The following is a 20,847-nucleotide window of genomic DNA, read 5'->3' on the forward strand; positions in this document are numbered from 1 at the left end:
TTCCTTTCGCAAATTAGTAGATTATTTTTATTGAGTACCTATCATGTACTAGACTCTCGGATTGCAAACAACAATCACTTTTGCTGTCAAGGATTCGAGAATTCACTTGGGGATGCAGGCACACAATCAGGCAGAGTACTATATGATGAATGTGTAATAGAAGGGTGCCAGGCACTGTCCACCTGTAGAAACATGGCACACATATGAAATGAAGGACACAGTGGGTGGCTTATGTCTTCAAGGACATGGAGGAAGTAATTCTTTGCAGCTAAGTGATGTGTAGTCAAGGAGAAATCATTTTTAACTGAGAGGTAGCTTGTTTCAGGAAATGGATGAATTTCCTGAAAACTAAGACTGAAAAATCACCTTAGAAGAAGTAAAAGACTGCTGCTATTGTAGAAGTTATTAGAAATATGATTATTATTTGTTATTAAAAAGATGTCATATTCTCATATTTGAATGACTGTACACTGAATCTTGATGAACCTTTAAAGATCAGATAATTCCAAGGTCATTATTATCCTATTCCATTGTCTAGAATAGTTTATCAAACCCCTGTATCAAAACCTAATAAAAAGTAAAATGAACAGAGATAAAATACTACAAAATGATCTTCTTATAAGTATATGTACAACAATTCTAAACACATAGTTATTTCATCAGTGTTTCAAAACACCAAAAATGTGACTTTGAAGGATTTATTCTAGGAATGCAAAGATGGTTCAATATCTGGAAATCTATCCATTACACCACCAAATCCAGAAATACGGAAATGAGATGATTGTTTCCCCTATGGCAGAGAGCTAGAAATTCTAGACAGGTATATGTGACTGAGGGATAACTGTATTCATTCGTTCAGTCTCTTCTGCATAAGATTTTCTTATAATGGCTTGTTGGCCAGGCATTGTGCTGGTATAGTGCGACTATGCAAGAGTTTCTAGCTAATTGGGGAAGATAGGCTAGTAAATAAATTGCTTCCTTGTGGACTGTTATAAGTTAAAACAAACAAACAAACAAACAAAACCCCCAAAGTACTAGAAGAGCACAGAAAAGGGATTAAGCTATTCCTATTGGGGCAAGTTAGGGAAATAATCAGAGTCAGAGATATTTGAACTGGAGCAAAGTAAAGAGAGGGGGACGGCATTGCTAATATTCTGCTTAAGGGCTGGAACAAGTGTTCAGAGTCATGAATGTTTATTACAACATTTGGGACTCGTGTCTCTGGCTCACTGTTGATGTGGAGGAGAATGGCAAGAGAAGATGCTGTAAAGGGCATCTGCAAACATCTGAAGCAGAGGTGGAGCCTAAATTGCCTCCTTACAGAAGGCAGTGCCAGTGTAATTCTTGGTGCTGGGCTAATTGAAGCAGCTATGGAAGTAATCATTTGCATACTGATTCTTAAGGTTTATCTTCTTTTTAAAAATATATTCTCCTGGAAGCTGCTGTTTCTTTTTGTCTATAGTATATCTGGAAAGGCCAGTGTGACACATTCAATAAGTAACATAGGATTGCTCTGGATATGTGCATCTTTGTTTTAAAGAGAAGTTATAAGTATGATATTAACCTATTTTTAAAAGCATACAATTAAAATATATACTATAGATTTACACGGTGCACTAAAACTTGAACATTTTTTGATCCCATTTACTCTTCACTTACATTCCCATTAGAGATGTTGCAAGCAAAATAGTTAGTTTTGTCCCCATTTGGTAGAAGACTGAGACTTGGTTAAAAACAACAACAACAAAAAAAACCCTGGTATTCCTTGGGGTGGGGGATATACAGTGGTAGAGCACTTGCCTAGCATGTACAAGGCCCTGGGCTCAATCCCTAATGCATGCATACGCATGCGTGCGCACACACACACACACACACACACACACACAGTGTTTCTCAACCTTGACACATGGGCTTGATTTGGTACTTAATTTTGCTTTGCTAAAATGATTCCAAATGTGCAGATTTCTAGAGTATAACTGATATTTATTGGTCTTTTCTCCATATTGGTTTTGTATTACACCTTAGTGGTGGTTTAGTAATTGTATAAAATATATGGTTCCTGCCTTTCAAGGAACTTGCAGTTTTTTAAGTGTGCATATATACATGCACATAAAGAAGTATAGAAAAAGAAAAGAAAGGCTCTGTACCAGAGGGAAAGACCAGTGTGGTCACTGGCTTCAATGACACGTGTCATGATTCCCAGTCAGAGTATTCCTTATTGGATCATGTTATCCTACTCTTCTGGCAAAATTCTACCTCCAGGTGTTTTCCTCCTGGTAAGATGGTCATATAATTTTCAGTGACCTTCTATGGGAACAGAAGCATTCCTTCCCCCCATTTTGAATAGCAGTTAACAGCATACAACACTTTAGTATTGTTTCACTGGTTGACAGAGAAGATCTTTTAAATCTTAGTTTTTCAGTAATGGAGGTGCCTTGGAGAGGGTTCAGAGTCATGACGGTCATCCTCCGTGTGCACTGATGTCAATTCTAGGGCTTCACTGTGTCCCAACTCTCCTCCTCTACCCTATTTCTCTACTGTTATGTCATGTGCTGAGGGCTTTTTTTCTTCCTGCATTTTCTTTGCTCTTTCTCTTTACAGACATCTGGAGGTAATCATGTAGTCCTCTTAATTAATTCAGTTCAATTAATAAATTACTAGGTGGGTTAGGGCTGGGAGTGGGTACATGTTACCTTCCGGGCCTCCCATGCTAGAGAGCTCTTGTAATCAGCCTTGGAGAGCCCTCCTTGGCAGGCTGCATGGAGGAGTGGTTGGCTTATCCTGGCAGAGGAGACTTGGCTTTCCCTTTTTCATAAAGTGTATATAATATGATCAGAGCAACATCCAGGCTGGGCTAGTTGTTCCCCACGTAAAGTTAGGTTTTTTCCTTAATTTCCAACATAGTGCCTGCTCAGCGTAGCTCTTAATGGACATCTCTTTGTTGTTCAGGGCTGACCTATGCATTACAGATGGGTAATATTTGTTTGCTACTAAATGCCAGTAATTGTTCCAGGCATTGTGGCAACCAGTGTCCCCTGCCTCGTCATCTCCAAGTTGTTCTTGGTAGGAAGCAGAACTGCTCTTTGAGGGGACTTATTTTAAAGGGTTCTGTCAGACATCTGTCATGCCCCTCTTCCCAAAATAAGCTTTTATTGTTTCCTTAATGCCTGAAGGATAAACGTAATCTCTTCTCACTTTGGTTCTATCATATATTTTGGTTCTGCTAGTTACTTTCTTTTCTTTCCCCTCCAGTCACATGAAACCAAGTGCTGGTATTTTTCTGCCTGTGTGACTTTCCTGCCATTGTTCAGGCTCAGCCTCTGGTCAGCATTCAGGGCCCAGCTGGGTGGCTGTCCTCCGTGAGGTCTTGCTGGCTATGCTCCAGGCAAGAAGGATCTTATCTTTTTCTGCCTCCCAGCCACACATTTTAAAACCACACTTAGGTAACATTGCCTCATTTAGGTATCACAATTTAATTGGTATAATAATTGTTTTAATAGATTATTTATAAAATTTGAAACTTTCCCCCCAATTTCCTATAAAGAAACTTCTTCGTGTTAGGAACCATTTTTTTTTTTTTTTCATATCTACTTTTCCAAGAGTATGGGCTACTGAAATAAATAATTACTGGAGAGGAGATATTCAAGCATGAGGGACTGTCGTCTTCTTGTTCTCCTTTTCTCCCAACCTTTCTCCCCCTTCTACTCTCCTTCTCTTTCTGATGATATCTCTTCCTCCCATGTTTTTCCTTTTTTTCCATATTCCTTCACCTTTCTTATTTCTTTCTTATTTTTTTTTCCAGAGAGCTTTATTTAAAGTCCTTAGGCATGGATTAAGATGAAATAACCGTGAAGTGAGGTATGCCACCTTCACTTTCATGCTTCTTTAAAAACTGTGTTTATTTCTTTTTTATTACAGATTCCAATAATGTCTCATCCATCTTGGCTGCCACCCAAAAGCACTGGTGAGCCCCTTGGCCATGTGCCTGCACGGATGGAGACCACCCATTCTTTTGGGACCCCCAGTATTTCAGTGTCTACACAACAGCCACCCAAGAAGTTTGCACCTGTAGTGGCTCCAAAACCCAAGTACAACCCATACAAGCAACCTGGAGGTGAGGGTAAGTGCTGGCATTTCAGATTTCAGTGTCCACCATGGGAAAATTCAGTATAATGGAAGTGATTTATAGTATATTGTTGTGTGGCCAAAAGGTGGCTTGTAAATTAATTCACAATGTATTTAGCATAGTTTTTGGACTATCAAAGGTTAATGAGCCTCCAGTAATTACCTGGCTCAATTCCTTTTTTAGAAACAAAGAGAATAAGCCCTCACAAGGGTTATATGTCTATGGATATGGCTTCTTTATTCAAATATGGCTTCTTTATTCAAAGCTTAGTGTCCTTGTGCTACCTTATCCTCTATCTCAGCCCACTGTCTCGTGGGGATGTGTCCACCATCTAATGGTTCCCATTACCATTGATCCTTTGCTCCAAATTGTTGCTAAGCAATAGTCTGATGAGAAACCCATATGAAGTGAATCTAATTGAGTGCCTGGAATTATTTTCCCTTCTTCGGCTCTTTCTGCTGCCTTAGGCTGCTGGAGGATGAAGTTGTCTTCAGAGCTCTGGGAGGTTTTCACTTGCTAAAGCTCACAGACAATTCTGACTGAAGCCTTAGATTCAGGGGTTTTTAATAATCATACCTTCGGTTTACACTGAGTGGGGTGTGAAGGTCTGCCTGAAGTGAGCATTCACATGTGGGGGTACACACACTCTTGTGTTAAACTGTACAGGCAGTGCAAATGCTGCTGTACTTCTTGGTTGAAGTAGTACTATATTTTTGCCAGTCAATATCAGCAGCTCATTCAAACCTATGAAACCATAATTTATAACTAATACACAGAAGGATGCTATGCTTCTAGAAACTGAGAAAGAAGAGGTGGTGGAAGGAGAGTCAGCTGCTCTGTCCCTATTTTCCACCCCATCTCACCTTTTAAAAAGATTATCTTAGCCTTTCCATGATTTTTTCCATTACTTCTTGGATAACATTTTGGCGTGTTTGGTTTAGAAATATTTCCCAAGACTTTTCCATGTTCTGCGTTAATGTTTAGTCTTTCTCTTTTCTTCCTATTTCTCTCCGACTCCCAGTAAATACTTTGCTAGTCTGTTAGTGTTTTAGGACTGATGTCAGAAGCCGGGTTGAGATGTCTAGACGTCTAGCTTGTGTGAGGTGGCCAAATGCCTAGGAAGAGTGTAGGGGGCGGGTCATACATCAGCTTGGCTGAAGCTGTGGCTATGGATCTTTGGATGTCCTTTCCCCAGAAAAGGTGACCAGACCTTTAGAGACTTGCTCTGGAAAAACAGCAAACGAAGCCCACAGCACTCTTCTGTTCTCCATAGCAGTGCTTGAAGTTTTATTGCCCTTGAAGGAGACTGCATTTTTTTTGCAACTAATCAGGGTCTTAGTGGAATTGGTTTTCTTTGACTCATCATTCTTTAGTGATTGTGGGGCTTGGAAATGGGATCTGGAAGAGGATTGCTCTCACGGGGACAGGAGGAGCCATGTGTTGGCTTCCTCATTTGTTTTCTCAACATTTTCCTATTCTAATTACTCCTTGACATTGCTACTTTGTCTCCTAACTTTGGAGATAACTCAAAAGGGCTTCCTTCTAATAGGAATACAGACATGGTCAGTTAAAGAGTAAGTTGGAGGCAATGTGAAGAAGTCTTAGCAGGTATGTTGATGTCATGCCGGAGAGTTAGGCTATGCACTGCATGTTCTGTATTAAGTAGGCCAATACATACACATATGAGATAAGAAGATGAGAGACGCATACCATGCTCCTTTAGACTTTATTCTGAATACCAAGTCTTGCAGTGACTGTCACATTTCTTTGACTTTTGTTATCGCACCTACTTTTATTCTTGTCACCTTTATAACATGTAGTATATACCAGGCACTAAGCTCTTCCATGATTATATTATTGCCTTTTCATCCTAACCCTACGAAGCCTGTTTTTCCCATAAGGAAATGGAAGCTTAATGAGGGGAGGTGATGTCTCTGTCATTCGCGGCTGATAAATTTTTGAAATGGAGCTGTGATCTGTGTCTTCCTGTGAGCAGCTTCATCCTACGACTTGCATTTCCATTTATCTTACTCTGCCCCTTCTTGGAGCTTTGCAGTCCAGCAGTTGATTAACCACTGCTCCCTTCACAGTACCAATTACATTTCTTGCCTTGATATTATGCCTGTAACCTCTGGGGTCTGCTTTTTCCTTCTTAAATTCTAACTGTGAAAGTATAAAAGTACCCACATTTTCCACATCAACTTATATTTATGTGATACCTATATGTTGTAATTTTCTTTTATAAGATATTCTGCTAATAACCTTTTTCTAAAGGGCTTTGGTACACTTAAAAGTGGGGTATGCTTTTTCCCAGTTAGTAGCTCTTTACACCTTAGGTTCTTTTATTTTATTTCCATTGTTCTCCTACTTTTCATTAATTTTTGTAAAGATTTGTGTTTCCTCAGCTGTCTTCAAATGCTTCAACATTTCCAAATGCCTTTCTGTGTCTAATACTATGAGCTTGTCCACTTACCTGTCTGTCTGTATCTGTGGCTATTGTTGTTTTATCTTCTTACAGATTTTATAGTGTCAGTTGTCAGTATCATTTTCTGTGAAATTATTTTGGTTTGTATTTATGATTTTGTTCTATCAATTCCTCTATTCTGTACTGATGAGGAAAACATGCATATTCTTTAAAGAGCAATATTCTTCTGCACCGCCATTTAATATGATTTATCCTGAAATCTGGGTTCTTTCTTTGCTTTTAAAGAACAACAACTTAAAAGCAACAAGACAAAACAAAACCAAAGTCTTATTAAACTTTTGATGGTATAACAGTATATATTTCTTCTTTTGTTCTTGGTAGATAGTAAAGTTTGTAAGTTTTCCTATACTTCAGTCACTCTAGGAATTAGACTCTCAATTACCCTCTCTCATCCCACTCTTTCTTACTGTTTCTTTTAATAGTTTGGTTGATTAAATTTTGGAGATTTTTTAAAACTACATCATTTTAACAGATACTAATCTAGAGTGATTTGTAATGTTTGCAAGTTTGTAAACTTGGCGTTGTCTTATGGCCTAGGATGGACAATTTTCTTTATTCTTTTCTTTTTTTGTAATGACTGTTGGACCTAGGACACTTTACCATTGAGCTACATTCTTTAGTCTTTTTATTTTCTATTTTAAGACAGGGTCTCACTAAGTTGCTGAGGTCCTTGCTAAGCTTCCAAGGTTGGCCTTGAGCTTCCAATCCTCCTGTCTCAGCCTTCTGAGTCTCTGGGAGTATAGATGTGTCACCACACCTAGCTAGAATTGAATTCTTTTTAAATCTATGAAATACCTTTTAAAAAATATTGTGTTAGATTTTTGAAAAGTGAATTTATCAGATGCCAGGTGAAGATGATGCTTTCAGTTGAATCCCTTTATATTGACACAATCCTTTCTAATTTCTTGAGCACTTTCATTTCATTCTTTTAATTTTCAGAAGAGAATTTTTACTGTAGCTCTCTGAGGTACATAGAACAGGTATTGGTGCCATTTCACTGACTGGTGGAGTATCAGAAATAAAGTAGCTTATTAAAGTATGATGGAGGTAGTAAAAGAGTATCTAGAGCTCTGAGCTGATTTTCAAGGACTCTTCTTGGTTGGACCAGACAACTTAATGTCCTTTTTAATTCCATTGTTTTATTATTCTATGATTCCTCCTTGAAATTAATTTCAAAATGGTGATCCTTTTCATAAACTATTCCTACATATTACCTTGTATATTTCTATATGATAAAAATTAGGCCTCTGTTTCTAGCTTTGCTCACCTTATTCTGTCTAAGCTTTTAAAGATAGACCAGGAGAGGCAAGATAAATTTTATTAAAAAGCAGTCCTTAGCTGGAATTTAGTTTACCAGAACTTGCTATGCTTTCTGCTACCCTGAGGTTATTAATCCATTCCATGGAGAAGAAATAGTTATAGATCACTGCTAATACGGGATTGGCACAGTACTCATAACAAAATGTTGATACAACATAAATGATGGGAGTCCCCATGATGGAGCTGACAGCCGAAATTATTTTCTTTATACTTTCATGCTTGGGCCATTGTTCCTGTACTAATTGTGAAGTCTTTGAGTAGTTGAACCAGAAAAAAAGCGTGAAAGTTGTCCAGTTTAGTTCTTCCCTTTGCCAGATGTGAAGACATACACTGAGATGGCAGGGAGAGGCTTTCCTGAGGTTACTCAAGAGGTTGGAGTTGAACTGGGTCCAGATCCCAGGTTTCCTAAGTGTACTCTTTTCACTGTATCACTACCACTGGCTAAGGCAAGATTGACATTTGGATCCTCGGATTGACAATTACTAGGTTACTGATACTTGGTGGAGAGTTAGCCAATAGTGATGTAAAGTCATGTGTTCTGATTTGGCAGTACACATTTGTTTTGTTTAGCAGAGGAGTAGCATGTAAGAGAGAGGGATGGTCACTGTGGCAATATGTTTAAAGCAATCACTTAGAATGGAGTTTACTCACTATTTCTGTCTCAAATGCATAGGCCAGTTTGGTGCTGTTTTGTTTTCTTGTTAAGGAAACCTCTTTCCATTTACACCTGAAGTCGTCAGTGGGAGAACATGGCAATATCTAAATATTTAGACTCACCGTGTGCTCTCTGGGGTCTTATAGTCCTTGTTCCCATGCAAGGTGACACTTGCCTATGACTTTGGAGATACAAATGGGATCCATATTATTTTTGTATCCTGACAGTCTTGTTAAATTGTGAGCAGTCACAAATGAGAGGTCGCAGTGTCATTGATGGTAGTTATAATTATGCATAGTGTACCAGGAGGACAGTCACAATGAGTCTCTAATGAGACTTGGGTTTGACTGGCATGCCCTTTTTTTTGGATCAGAGTAACATCTTAGGCCTAATCTATCACTATGGAGTGCAATATATGGGTTTTAATTTTCAGGTCCTCAGGGGGTAAAAGGACAAGCTGTTCATTTATTAAAGGATCAGATATTAATTGTATTAATTTGATCGTCACATTGCATCTTCTTGCAGAGAAAATAACTTCTAGTTCTTGGATGCTGTTAAATCATGCCAGAATGTCATAGGCCTTATCAGATTCAGAAGCTCAATGGTGCAGCACTGGCTTGGTGGTCTGGGCATTTACATTATCAGTTTTAGCATTTGACCTTGGGTATGATACTCTTCTATTCCACAACTGTCTCCTTAATTTATAAATTAATTGGCAGTATTAATTACCTTTATGATTGTTTTAAGAATCAAATATAATGATATGTTTGAAAATGTCTTTGAAATATAAAATGCTTTACAGCCCTAAGGAATATATTGTATGCTTATTCAATAGTCATTTATGTAAAATAGATTTGGTGCCAGACACTCTTCTAGGGCTGAAGTAATGGCAATTAGCAAAACAAACTAATTCTTGACCTCATGGACTGTATTTCTTTCTATAATAAACATGGCTTATATTGTTATTAATAATAAGTAATATTGATCAAATGATAAAATATTGTTTGTTCAATAAAAGCATTTTATAAACTTTTACATATTCTTTTGCATGTAACTTTATTTATTTATTTATTTTCATTTATATATGAGCAGCGGAATACATTACATTTCTTATTACACATCTAGAACACGATTTTTCATATCTCTGGTTGTATACAAATTATATTCACACCAATTTGTGTCTTTATACATGTACTTTGGATAATAATGATCATCACATTCCACTTCATTTATACCCCCATTCTCTCTCTCTTCCCCTCCAACCCCTCTGCCCTATCTAGGGTTGTCTATTCCTCCCATGCTCCCTCTCCCTATCCCACTATGAGTCAGCTTCCTTATATCAAAGAAAACATTCAACATCTGTTTTTTTGGGGGGGATTGGCTACCTTCACTTAGCATTATCTTATCTAACTATCCATTTACCTGCAAATGCCATGATGTTATTCACTTTTATTGCTGAGTAATATTCCATTGTGTATATATACCACATTTTTAAAATACATTCATCTATTGAAGGGCATCTAGGTTGGTTCCACAGTTGAATTGTGAATTGTGCTGCTATAAACATTGATGTGGCTGTGTCCCTATAGTATGCTGTTTTTAAGTCCTTTGGGTCTAGACTGAGAAGAGGGATAGCTGGGTCAAATTTGGTTCCATTCCCAATTTTCCAAGAAGTATCCATACTGCTTTCCACATTGGCTGCACCAATTTGCAGTCCCACCAGCAATGTATGAGTGAGTGTACCTTTTCCCCGACATCCTGGCCATCACTTATTGTTGTTTCTCTTCATAATAGCTGCCATTCTGAGTGGAGTGAGATGAAATCTTAGAGTGGTTTTAATTTGCATTTCTCTAATTGCTAGTGATGATGAACATTTTTTATATATCTGTTAATTGATTATATATCATCTGAGAAGTGTCTGTTCAGGTCCTTGGTCCATTTATTGATTGTGTTATTTGTTTTTTTGATGCTTAGCTTTTTTAGTTCTTTATATACCCTAGAGATTAGTGCTCTATCTGATATGTGAGGAGTAAAGATTTGCTCCCAAGATGTAGGCTGTCTATTCACCTCACAGATTGTTTCTTTTGTTGAGAAGAAACTTTTTAGTTTGAATCCATCCCATTTATTGATTTTTGATTTTAATTCTTGTGCCACAGGAGTCTAGTAAGGAATTTGGGGCCTAATCCCACATGATGGAGATTAGGGCCTACTCTTTCTTCTATTAGACACAGGGTCTCTGGTTTTATTCCTAAGTCCTTGATCCATTTTGAGTTGAGTTTTATGCATGGTGAGAGATAGGGGTTCAACATATGGAAATCAATAAATGTAATTCATCACATTGCTAGACTTAAAGATAAGAATCATAGGTTCATCTGAATAGATGCAGAAAAAGCCTTTGACAAAATACAGCACACCTTTATGTTCAAAATACTGGAAAAATTAGGGATAATAGGAACATATCTCAACATCATAAAAGCTATCTATGTTAAGCCCTAGGCCAACATCATTCTAAATGGAAAAAAAAAAAATTAAAGGCATTCCCTCTAAAAACTGGAACAAGACAGGGATGCACTCTTTTACCACTTCTATTTAACATAGTTCTTGAAACACTGGCCAGAGCAATTAGACAGATGAAAGAAATTAAAGGGATACACATAGGAAAAGAAGAACTCAAATGGGCACTATTTGCTGATGATATGATTATGTGCCTAGAAGACCGTAAAAGTTTCACCAGAAAACTTCTAGACTAGTAAATGAATTTAACCAAGTAGCAGGTTATAAAATCAACACCCATAAATGAAAGGCATTTCTGTATATCAGTGACAAATCCTCTGAAAGGGAAAAGAGGGAAACTACCCAATTTACAATAGCCTCAAAAAAAAAAAATACTTGGGAATCAACTTAATGAAAGAGATAAAAGATCTATATAATGAAAATTACAGAACCCTAAAGAAAGAAGTCAAAGAAGACCTTAGAAGATGGAAAGATCTACCTTGCTCTTGGATAGGCAGAATTAACATTATCAAAATGACCATACTTCCAAAACCTCTATAAAGATTTAATGCAATTCCGATCAAAATTCAAATGGAGTGAGATGGTATCTTAGAGTGGTTTTGATTTGCATTTCTCTGACTGCTAGAGATGGTGAGCATTTTTTTCATTTACTTGTTGGAAAGCAGTATGGAGATTTCTTGGAAAGCTGGGAATGGAACCACCATTTGACCCAGCTATTCCCCTTCTCGGTCTATTCCCTATAGACCTAAAAAGAGCATGCTACAGGGACACTGCTACATCGATGTTCATAGCAGCACAATTCACAATAGCAAGACTGTGGAACCAACCTAGATGCCCTTCAATAGACGAATGGATAAAAAAAAAAAATGTGGCATTTATACACAATGGAGTATTACTCAGCATTAAAAAATGACAAAATCATGGAATTTGCAGGGAAATGGATGGCATTAGAACAGATTATGTTAAGTGAAGCTAGCCAATCCCTAAAAAACAAATGCCAAATGTCTTCTTTGATATAAGGAGAGTAACTAAAAACAGAGTAGGGAGGAAGAGCATGAGAAGAAAATTAACATTAAACAGGGATGAGAGGTGGGAGGGAAAGGGAGAGAAAAGGGAAATTGCATGGAAGTGGAAGGAGACCCTCAGGGTTATACAAAATTACATACAAGAGGAAGTGAGGGGAAAGGGAAAAATAATACAAGGGGGAGAAATGAATGACAGTAGAGGGGGTAGAGAGAGAAGAGGGGAGGGGAGGGGAGGGGAGGGGAGGGGAGAGGGAATAGTAGAGGATAGGAAAGGCAGCATAATACAACAGACACTAGTATGGCAACATGTAAATCAATGGATGTGTAACTGATATGATTCTGCAATCTGTATACGGGGTAAAAATGGGAGTTCATAACCCACTTGAATCAAAGTGTGAAATATGATATATCAAGAACTATGTAATGTTTTGAACAACCAACAATAAAAAATTAAAAAAAAATAAAAAAAAATTCAAATGGAATTCCTCATAGAAATAGAAAAAGCAATCATGAAATTCATCTGGAAAAATAAGAGACCCTGAATAGCAAGCAATCTGTAGCAGGAAGAGTGAAACAGGTGGCATCACTATACCAGACTTTAAACTATACTACCGAGCAATAGTAACAAAAACAGCATGGTATTGGCACCAAAACAGACTGGTAGACCAATGGTACAGATTAGAGGATACAGAGACTAACCCACAAAATTTCAATTATCTTGTATTAGACAAAGGTTCCGAAAACATGCATTGGAGAAAAGATAGCCTCTTCAACAAATGGTGCTGGGAAAACTGGAAATCCATATGCAAACTCATACATACTTTTGCTAATAATTATTCTGAGTTATAAAACAAATTCTACAATACTAATAAACATGTGCTAATATATTATTATTGATACTGGTTTCTATAAATAATGATAAATATTATGAACTCCTAATAATAGTGATAGAATCATAATGCCTCAGTATCATAAACTATAGAATTCTGAAACTGGTATGTTAAATCTTTGTTTCCTAAATGAGAATAGTTAATTCCCTGATTATATTTCTAGGAGGTGCTAGAACTTTGTCTAGGAATGCTGTTTTAAAACAGAGAATCCTTGTGTGCAGGGAGGGGTTATTGTTCCAGTTTAGAGACTCAGTAAGGCCAAGTGGCTTGTTTGGTATTTCTGAACAATAAGTTGTAAAGCCGAGCTTTGCACCTGTGGATTTCTTCCATGATGGCCACTGTCCTGTCACAGATGCATTTTGGGTAACTTATTTGGAGACTACAGTGATAGAAGAAATATACCTACACAGAGTGGATGAGATGTGTTAGAAAAAGAAATTAATGTACTTTTGACAGAAATCTCATTCATTGTAAGCCTGTGAGTTTATGAATTCTTAATAAGATGATGGATTCTTAACCCCTACATGGTTTCAAAAGCAGTGAGTGATTTATGCCAATTTGTGTGATGAGACCTTCTTTATTTGTCTTTATGTTAAAGTATATAAATGTATATTGTAGTAGTTCACTGCATATTTTAGTTCTGGTCAGAGCTTAGTTTCATTTATTCTTTATTAGAATATAGAAAGCCACAGTGAAATACCACCACAGTGAAATTCCACCACAGCTATTAGGACAGCTAAAATAAAAAAAAGTTATACCATATGTTGGATAGGTGAGGAGGAACCATCTCTTACACTGCTGATAGGAATGTGTAATTGGTATTGCCACTTTGGAAAATTTTGCCATTTTTTAACAAAAGTAAACATGTACTATCCATATGACTCAGCAGTTGTACTCATTGGCATTTAACCCAGAGAAATGAAAAATTATGTTTCCATGAAAACCTTTACATGAATGTTTATAGCAACTATTTTTCTATAATGACAAAACACTGGAAACAACTTAAATGTCTTCTGGTGGGCAAGTGTTTAAGTCTGGTGGTGTGTTCTCAGAATGGAATGATAGTATTTACTAATAAAGAAGGAAAGAACTGTTGTTACATATGCAAACCTGCAATGATCTTGATAGCATTCAGCTGAACAGAATACAGTCCATCTCGAATGGTTGTTATGTTGTATAATTTCATGTATAGGATATTCTTGAGATGACAGAACTTTAGAGTTAGAGAACAGATGAGTGATTGTTAAAGAACAGAGATGGAGGAGTGGGATAGCAAGTGAGCATTCATATCAAGAGAAAGCAACAGGAGACTTTGGTGGTGGTGGAACATGTGTCTGTATCTTGACTGGGGTGATAATTACATGAACCTATACATGGGATCAAATTGTTTAGAGCTATATACACAATCATGTCAATGCCAGAAGTCTAGTTCACAGTAATGTAACAGGGTCAGTTTTCTGGTTTTGATGATGCACTATAGCTATATAGAACCAGAGTAAACTATACATGGGGTTCTGTACTATTTTTGGAACTTTCTATGAGTCTACGTTTCAAAATAAAAATTTTAATAACAGCAAGATAATGAAATACATGCAGATTTCTTAAAGTACCATCTTTTGTGCAACTTCAATTGCTTGTATATTTTAAGATCACTGCTATAATGTACAGCTTCTCTCAGTCGTTCTCCAAGCTAACCAGACTTCAGAAAAACTTGTAAAAAAAAACAAAATACAGGTCCTAAATATCATCTCAGTCCTTCAGAATCAGAATCTCAGTGCATGGACTTAACAATATGCATTAGAACAAAACTACACTCCCAAGTCCTCTGATTGATGCTTAACCCAAATTTGGTCACTACTATTTTACTTCATTCACTCCAAGGACCAGTGCTCAGTGCTTTGTGAACCTTCTCTAGGTCCTCTGGGTGTTCTTTCTCTCTGAAAGGAACCGTTTTCTTTTGATAGTTCTACAAGTGTACAATGTAGAGATTCAGGGACTCAAAATAGTCTCACATTGCTATACTTTTCCCTCTGAGCTTTCATCTCAGACATCATTTGTTTACATATGTTTACATATGTTGTCCTAAAGACTTTTATTTAGGATCCAAAAAAAAAAAAAAAAAAAAAACAGAAGAAAGAATATTTAAAACAAGAACAATAAAAGATCGATTCTTCTAGAGTGTCCCACAAGATGTTCAGTTTTCTGTATTATAGAGCACTCACTTTTGTGGTACATCAGTTGTGATGCCTGAAATCTCAGTCAATTTGGGTCACGGAAGGTCTATGTAAATCATCTATAAATGAATTCATTGTGGATATTATAAAAATAAATCTGACACCTGAGCCTGTGGGCAAATATACCATATAAAAAATTATAGCCTAAAACAGTGATTGACCTAAGGAGAGAACTGTTAAAAAAAAAAAAAAGTCAAAAGAGTATGGTGTTTTTTTTTATCATCCTTCCTTAAAATTACTTCAGACTAGACAGCCAAGGACAGCACCTAGGATGGATGAGTGCAAATCCCTGGGATTTGGTGCCCCGGGGCTCCCAGCACTTTGCCCTTCCATCATTCTCTCTTATGACTTGTTCTCTGCATTGTTTTATATGTTGTTGTCTTCAAACAGAATAGATGGTCTGCTGGTCAAGATAGACACATAACAGGCACTGCTCATGCATCATGAAAATTTAGTGCCATAATAGATAATGAAGGATGTTTTATGAGAGGAACTGGGGAGAATTTTGTTGAGAAGGGATGTCTGATTTGAGTCTTGGAGAATGAGTTGTTTGTTAGAAAAGGGCAGTGGACAGCTTCACATGCCAAGCAATAGGAACAGCATGCACAAAAACCAAGAACGGAGTCCACTGTGACCCTTGTGATTTCAGCAGCTCTTTGCTAATGTCCTCAAGGAGTGCTTGTGGTCTCCTGGGAGTAGCTCTGCAGGGGGAGTAGGATGACTTCACTCTGGGTAGATCCAAACATTGTCATGTGCACCTCTAGGAATAGCTCCAGGAAGTGGGGTAGCTAGAGAGGAAGGACCCACAAACAAGGGAATACTTATCTAGGAGTATGGACAAGAGGCACCGTCCTTGTAGTCCTGGCTCTAAGTATCATTGCCATCTCTCCTCAGTCATCTCTTAGGCTTTAGAATGAAATGCTTCTGTACATTATAAATGCTAAGGCAAATGAAGAGGAATAAAGTATTCTCTTGAAACAATCTCAGGTCATCCTTTTTACCTAGTCAAACACAACACCCTGAAGAATTTGAGATGGAGCCAACTTAAACATTTTTTTCGTTGTTGTTCTGTTTCTTACTTCTCCACACTTTGGGGTGACCCTGAGAAAACAGGAAGCAATGAAATAAGGATTTTATTATGAAATATTTATCACAGCTTGTAACTTTAAATATGTATGTGTACATGTGCATACATGTGAATAATTTCAGAGCACTTTCTCACATATCTAGTTCAATCACCAATGTGTCCTGTAATTTCATTATAGTTCCTACATTATCATGGTTCCAAGACACAAATAAAAATCCCAGATTCAGAGGATCCACCATGAGGCTAATAAACAGAGAAGCCACTTTTAACTAAGTCTTAATATTTTCCCTTATGTTTTGGTAATGTAAACTAAATACTACATAATAAAAAAAGCATTTTTTTTTTTTTTTTTTTTTGCAGCACCGAGGATCAAACCCACACAGGCTCATACATGCTAGGCAAGTGTTCTACCCCGGAGCTACAACCTCAGCCCCTAATCACTGATTTTGATTTTTAACTAAACAATTTCTCTGGTGCAACAGTGTCTGAAGGATTTGAAAAACGTTTTCATGGATTTATTAGTCTCTCTTGCATCTGAAGTCCATTTTGCTTTACTGTTTACCTAATCTTTCCAGTCACACTGTAAAAGATGTCATCACCCTTCCATCTGTAGAGGGTTTAATGTACACAGTGTGAAAATCTAGCACAGAGCAAAGCTGTAATTTGAGCCTATCTCCTGATCCAAGTCTGTAGCTTTATCTCAACATTACACTGAATCTCACTTAATTTTTTTTAATAAAAGAAAGAAAAATTTCTCTGTAGTATTTCCCCCAGTGGTTGCCATTCAGAGCTGTTTGAAAATTATTTAGGATTCATCTGTTCATGGATGCACATGATATATGAAAATATAAGTCAGCCATTGTGATCTCAAGAAGTCACTACCAAGGAAACATTTCAGAAAACATATGGAATAAGCACTTTATATCTCTATTAATGCAAGTCTGTTATATCTTATTGCTTAAACTTTTTTAGTTATCACTGACAAGTTTATTGACCTTAAAATGATATTTTAATTTGGAGTTATTTTTTGTTATTGATCTGCTCATATATGTTACAATTATTTCAGTTTTATTTAGTGCTTTCTCTATAATAGTTAGTTGCTGGAAAAGAAACATTTAAGTAATATTATGTGTACCTAGAAATGTCACCATTGAAAAGGAGGATGAAGTGTCATTCATGCCCAGCTGATAGGGTCCCTGGTAGACAGATTTTGCTTTTCTATATCTCAACCTCTACACTTAACTTTGGTGACTTTATTGGGGCCAATTCAGATGCATCTCATGATATTTTATTGAACAAGGTTATATATAATAGTTAACAAAAATTAGAAGCAAATTTTAGTCCTGAAGAAGTTTACATTTTCATTAGGAACTTTGCATATGAAGATGATCGTTTAACTCACACTATAGAGCTTTAATTAAAGCCTGTATTTGTGAAGTAATTATAGGGTTAACTCCATCAGAGGAGTCAGAAGGAAGTGTTTACTTGGGGCCAAGATAACACTGGAAGATTGCAAAGAGGAGAGAATCAGGGGAGGCAGCAGTTGAGCATGTAGACTCTGGCACCAGAGAGTTCTGTGTTCAAATTTTGATTGATTTCAACCTTTAATTTCTCTGGGAACCTTGCCCCACCAGGTTGAGTGCCTACCTAAGCTCTCTCCATTTTTACTCACTTTTAAAGTAAGAGATGTGTATTTCAAAGAATTGTTTTGAATGTTAAATGAAGTGATAAGATTGGCATAGCACCTGGCCCAAAATAATGAATAGATCAATGGATACTGCTATCATTGTTGTTGTTGTTGTTGTGATTAAAATTAAAACACCAACTTTGCCTCTGGGAGTCATAATTCATAGTTTTTTTCTTAATCCACAGATTTTAAAATCATAAGTGCCCAAATATAGTTCATATTGCCAATTTAAAAGCTTATCTTTGTTTTATGCTTCTGTTGTACTATGATAATGTATTTGTTGCTTGACTTTTCAGGACTGGTTTGCCTGATGTTTGTTCTTGCTAGAATTATGACATATCAGTCAGTCTGTCTAGTTTTTGAATTTTCATAACATCTTTCTTGCAAAGACCTCTATTTTACTTCAGCTGTGTCAAGGTGAAAATATGAAAGATTTGAGTTTATAGTATATTTTTGAGAAGTAATATTTTTATTATTGAACTTTATTTGCAGTTAACAATGTAGATGAACATTATATGAAGTAGGCTAATAACTAGTCATTTATTTTTTAAATCTTTAATTTTCCTAAATATCAAACGACAAAGTGAGGGATATTATTAACTACATAATAGCAGAAAAATTAGTTTATTTAGGGGTTTTATCATGGGTCGTCTTCATTTCTGGGATTTATACTTGAAATTTAGCCCATCTCCTGAAATTGTATTCAGACTTGGCCCATGTGTATGTCTTTTCCAGGAAAAGGATTCATATGTCATCAAACCCTCAAAGAGATTCTTAAGTCACTCATTAAGAAAGATAACACCCCTTACCTAAGGGGACACCAGTCTCCCAAGCCAGTTATATTGGTGCTGCTTAAATAAAGAACAGGTTTTTATTCTCTTTTTACTAAATTTAGTAGACAGAATTGGAAGAGATAACTGAATATTTGGTTGTGGCAATGGGGATGGTTCTAATAATTACATCAGAAAATACCTTGTACTTACAATATAATGTATAGTGTTTACACACAGTTCTATCATGATATGTCATATCATTATATGTCTTTTAAACACTTGCATATATTTTCCCTCCCTTTTCATACAACAAATATTTGCACATCTCTGGGCTGCACATGTGCAAGGTAGGACATAGAGATAAATAGGGCATGAGTTCTTCCTGCTGCAAGGGAGGCCAGGTGGGGATACTAATCCCCATTTTACAGTTGAGGGGATTAAGCCTTGGCAAGGAAGTTACTTGCACCTAGTCCTATAGGAAGAAAGTAGTCAGGAGGAGATCCAAGCATAACTCTTCTGAATCAAAATTGAGTTTTTGAGACTGCAGCATTTTTCTGTTGCTTAGCATATAACTATTACCTGTACATTTTAATTTATTTCTCTTATATGTGAATTTAAAATGTCATATTTGTTCTGCTTCCATTATTGCCGTTTTGAATGATGACTCATCAGTGCAGTGGCCTATTTTAGTGAACCACAATAGCTTGGGTAGAAAGAAAAAAAAGATCCAACATACTCAGGAATGGAAAGCAGCCATCTTTTTATAGCAAAAATTGCAAACATCTGGCAATTACTCTGTTCTACCTCCCTTGAAAAAAAGAATTGTCCCTTCAACTGGAGCCTGCTGCTGTGTTTAATCAAGGCAGCTATGCAAGCTTTAAGGAGCAATAGGTTTTGATTCAAGGAGGCCATTGCCTCACCCAGTTGGCCAGAAACTCTTTGGAAAATACACCATTTAATGCTCCCCGCATGCTACTGTGTTATATAATGATAATATTGATAATATGGCAATTGATAACTCTAGTAAATCTCCTTTTGCTTTTCTGCCCAGCTCATTTGTTGGCTCTTATAGCAGGTTATATATTTTGAAAGTTAACTCTTCAGGTCAAGTTTATCTCTCTCCATCTTAAGCTTTTTGTATTTCTGAATCAGAGATTCAACCACATTGATGCAACCAATAATTGCTGACTCGATTTTAGTATGAACTGGTCTGATAGAATGCTGAAGGGACAAATCCATTGATCATATAGTTGAAAAGCAATCCACCATGGTTTTGGTCCCCTAGCACTCCACCCTTATTTCTTATTCTGATAATTGTTTATGAAACTAGTTCTTCCCTCACTGGCAAAAGTCACCTCTGTTGTCAGGGGAAGTGAGAATGGCTGGTGGTTTACAATAAGTGCTGAGAGTTACAACTTCTGCATTTTTCTCTTGGGGCTGTTACCAGTTTTTACTCTGGCCTTGACCAATGCATTTACCTTTTTATTCCCCATTTATCTTTCTCTTCCTCTGTCTGCCTGAAGGGTAGAGGTGGACCTTTCCCCAAACAGGTTGTCACAACCTTACTACCTACCAGTGTTCCCTTTAGTTGAGCATATTTTGGCCAATCATTATCAGTAATTGCTGAGGAATGGAAAAAACCATAATAGGAAAACATTGGTTCAATGGCATGATGATTCTCAAAAACAACCTCGCACACTAAAAATAGGTTGTTTTCTAGTGTTAGCATATCCTAGTACTTGGAAATCTTTGACATTCACCGGGGTCTTTGAGTATTTTGTATACTTACCTTTTGCTTCTGTGTCTTTGGTGGAACTGTTTAACACCCTAAGCCATAAGTTTTTCCTTGATGAAATGATTTTGTTAGGTTCTTCCTCCTGGCCAGTTTTCCCAACATTCCCAAACTTTGCAAAATTTTCTCATTGAACTAAATGTACTGGGGGAGAGGTAGGACTGTGACTACTGAATTTTCTGGTAAAGAAGAAAGAAAAAGTGCAAGAAGTACTAACAACCCTAAATGTGTGCCTTTTCCAATACAGCTATTTCTTACA

The 20,847-nt window shown here is 36.8% G+C and overlaps 1 protein-coding gene across 9 annotated transcripts in view; it reads left to right on the forward strand.

Annotated features, from left to right (window-relative positions):
- The window catches only part of Lpp (LIM domain containing preferred translocation partner in lipoma), a 655,361-nt gene that overhangs the window by 214,432 nt on the left and 420,082 nt on the right, over positions 1-20,847 (forward strand). For 8 of the 9 annotated variants that reach the window (XM_071615170.1, XM_071615174.1, XM_071615173.1 and 5 more), the window contains one exon: positions 3,919-4,120. In XM_071615170.1, coding sequence (XP_071471271.1) covers positions 3,928-4,120 — 193 coding nt within the window. In that variant the 5' untranslated portion in view covers positions 3,919-3,927. The remainder of the gene's footprint in view (positions 1-3,918; positions 4,121-20,847) is intronic. The other variant, XM_071615175.1, reaches the window with a different exon arrangement.

Source organism: Marmota flaviventris, chromosome 8, assembly GCF_047511675.1.
Source record: "Marmota flaviventris isolate mMarFla1 chromosome 8, mMarFla1.hap1, whole genome shotgun sequence".
In the NCBI taxonomy this organism is placed as follows: domain Eukaryota; kingdom Metazoa; phylum Chordata; class Mammalia; order Rodentia; family Sciuridae; genus Marmota; species Marmota flaviventris.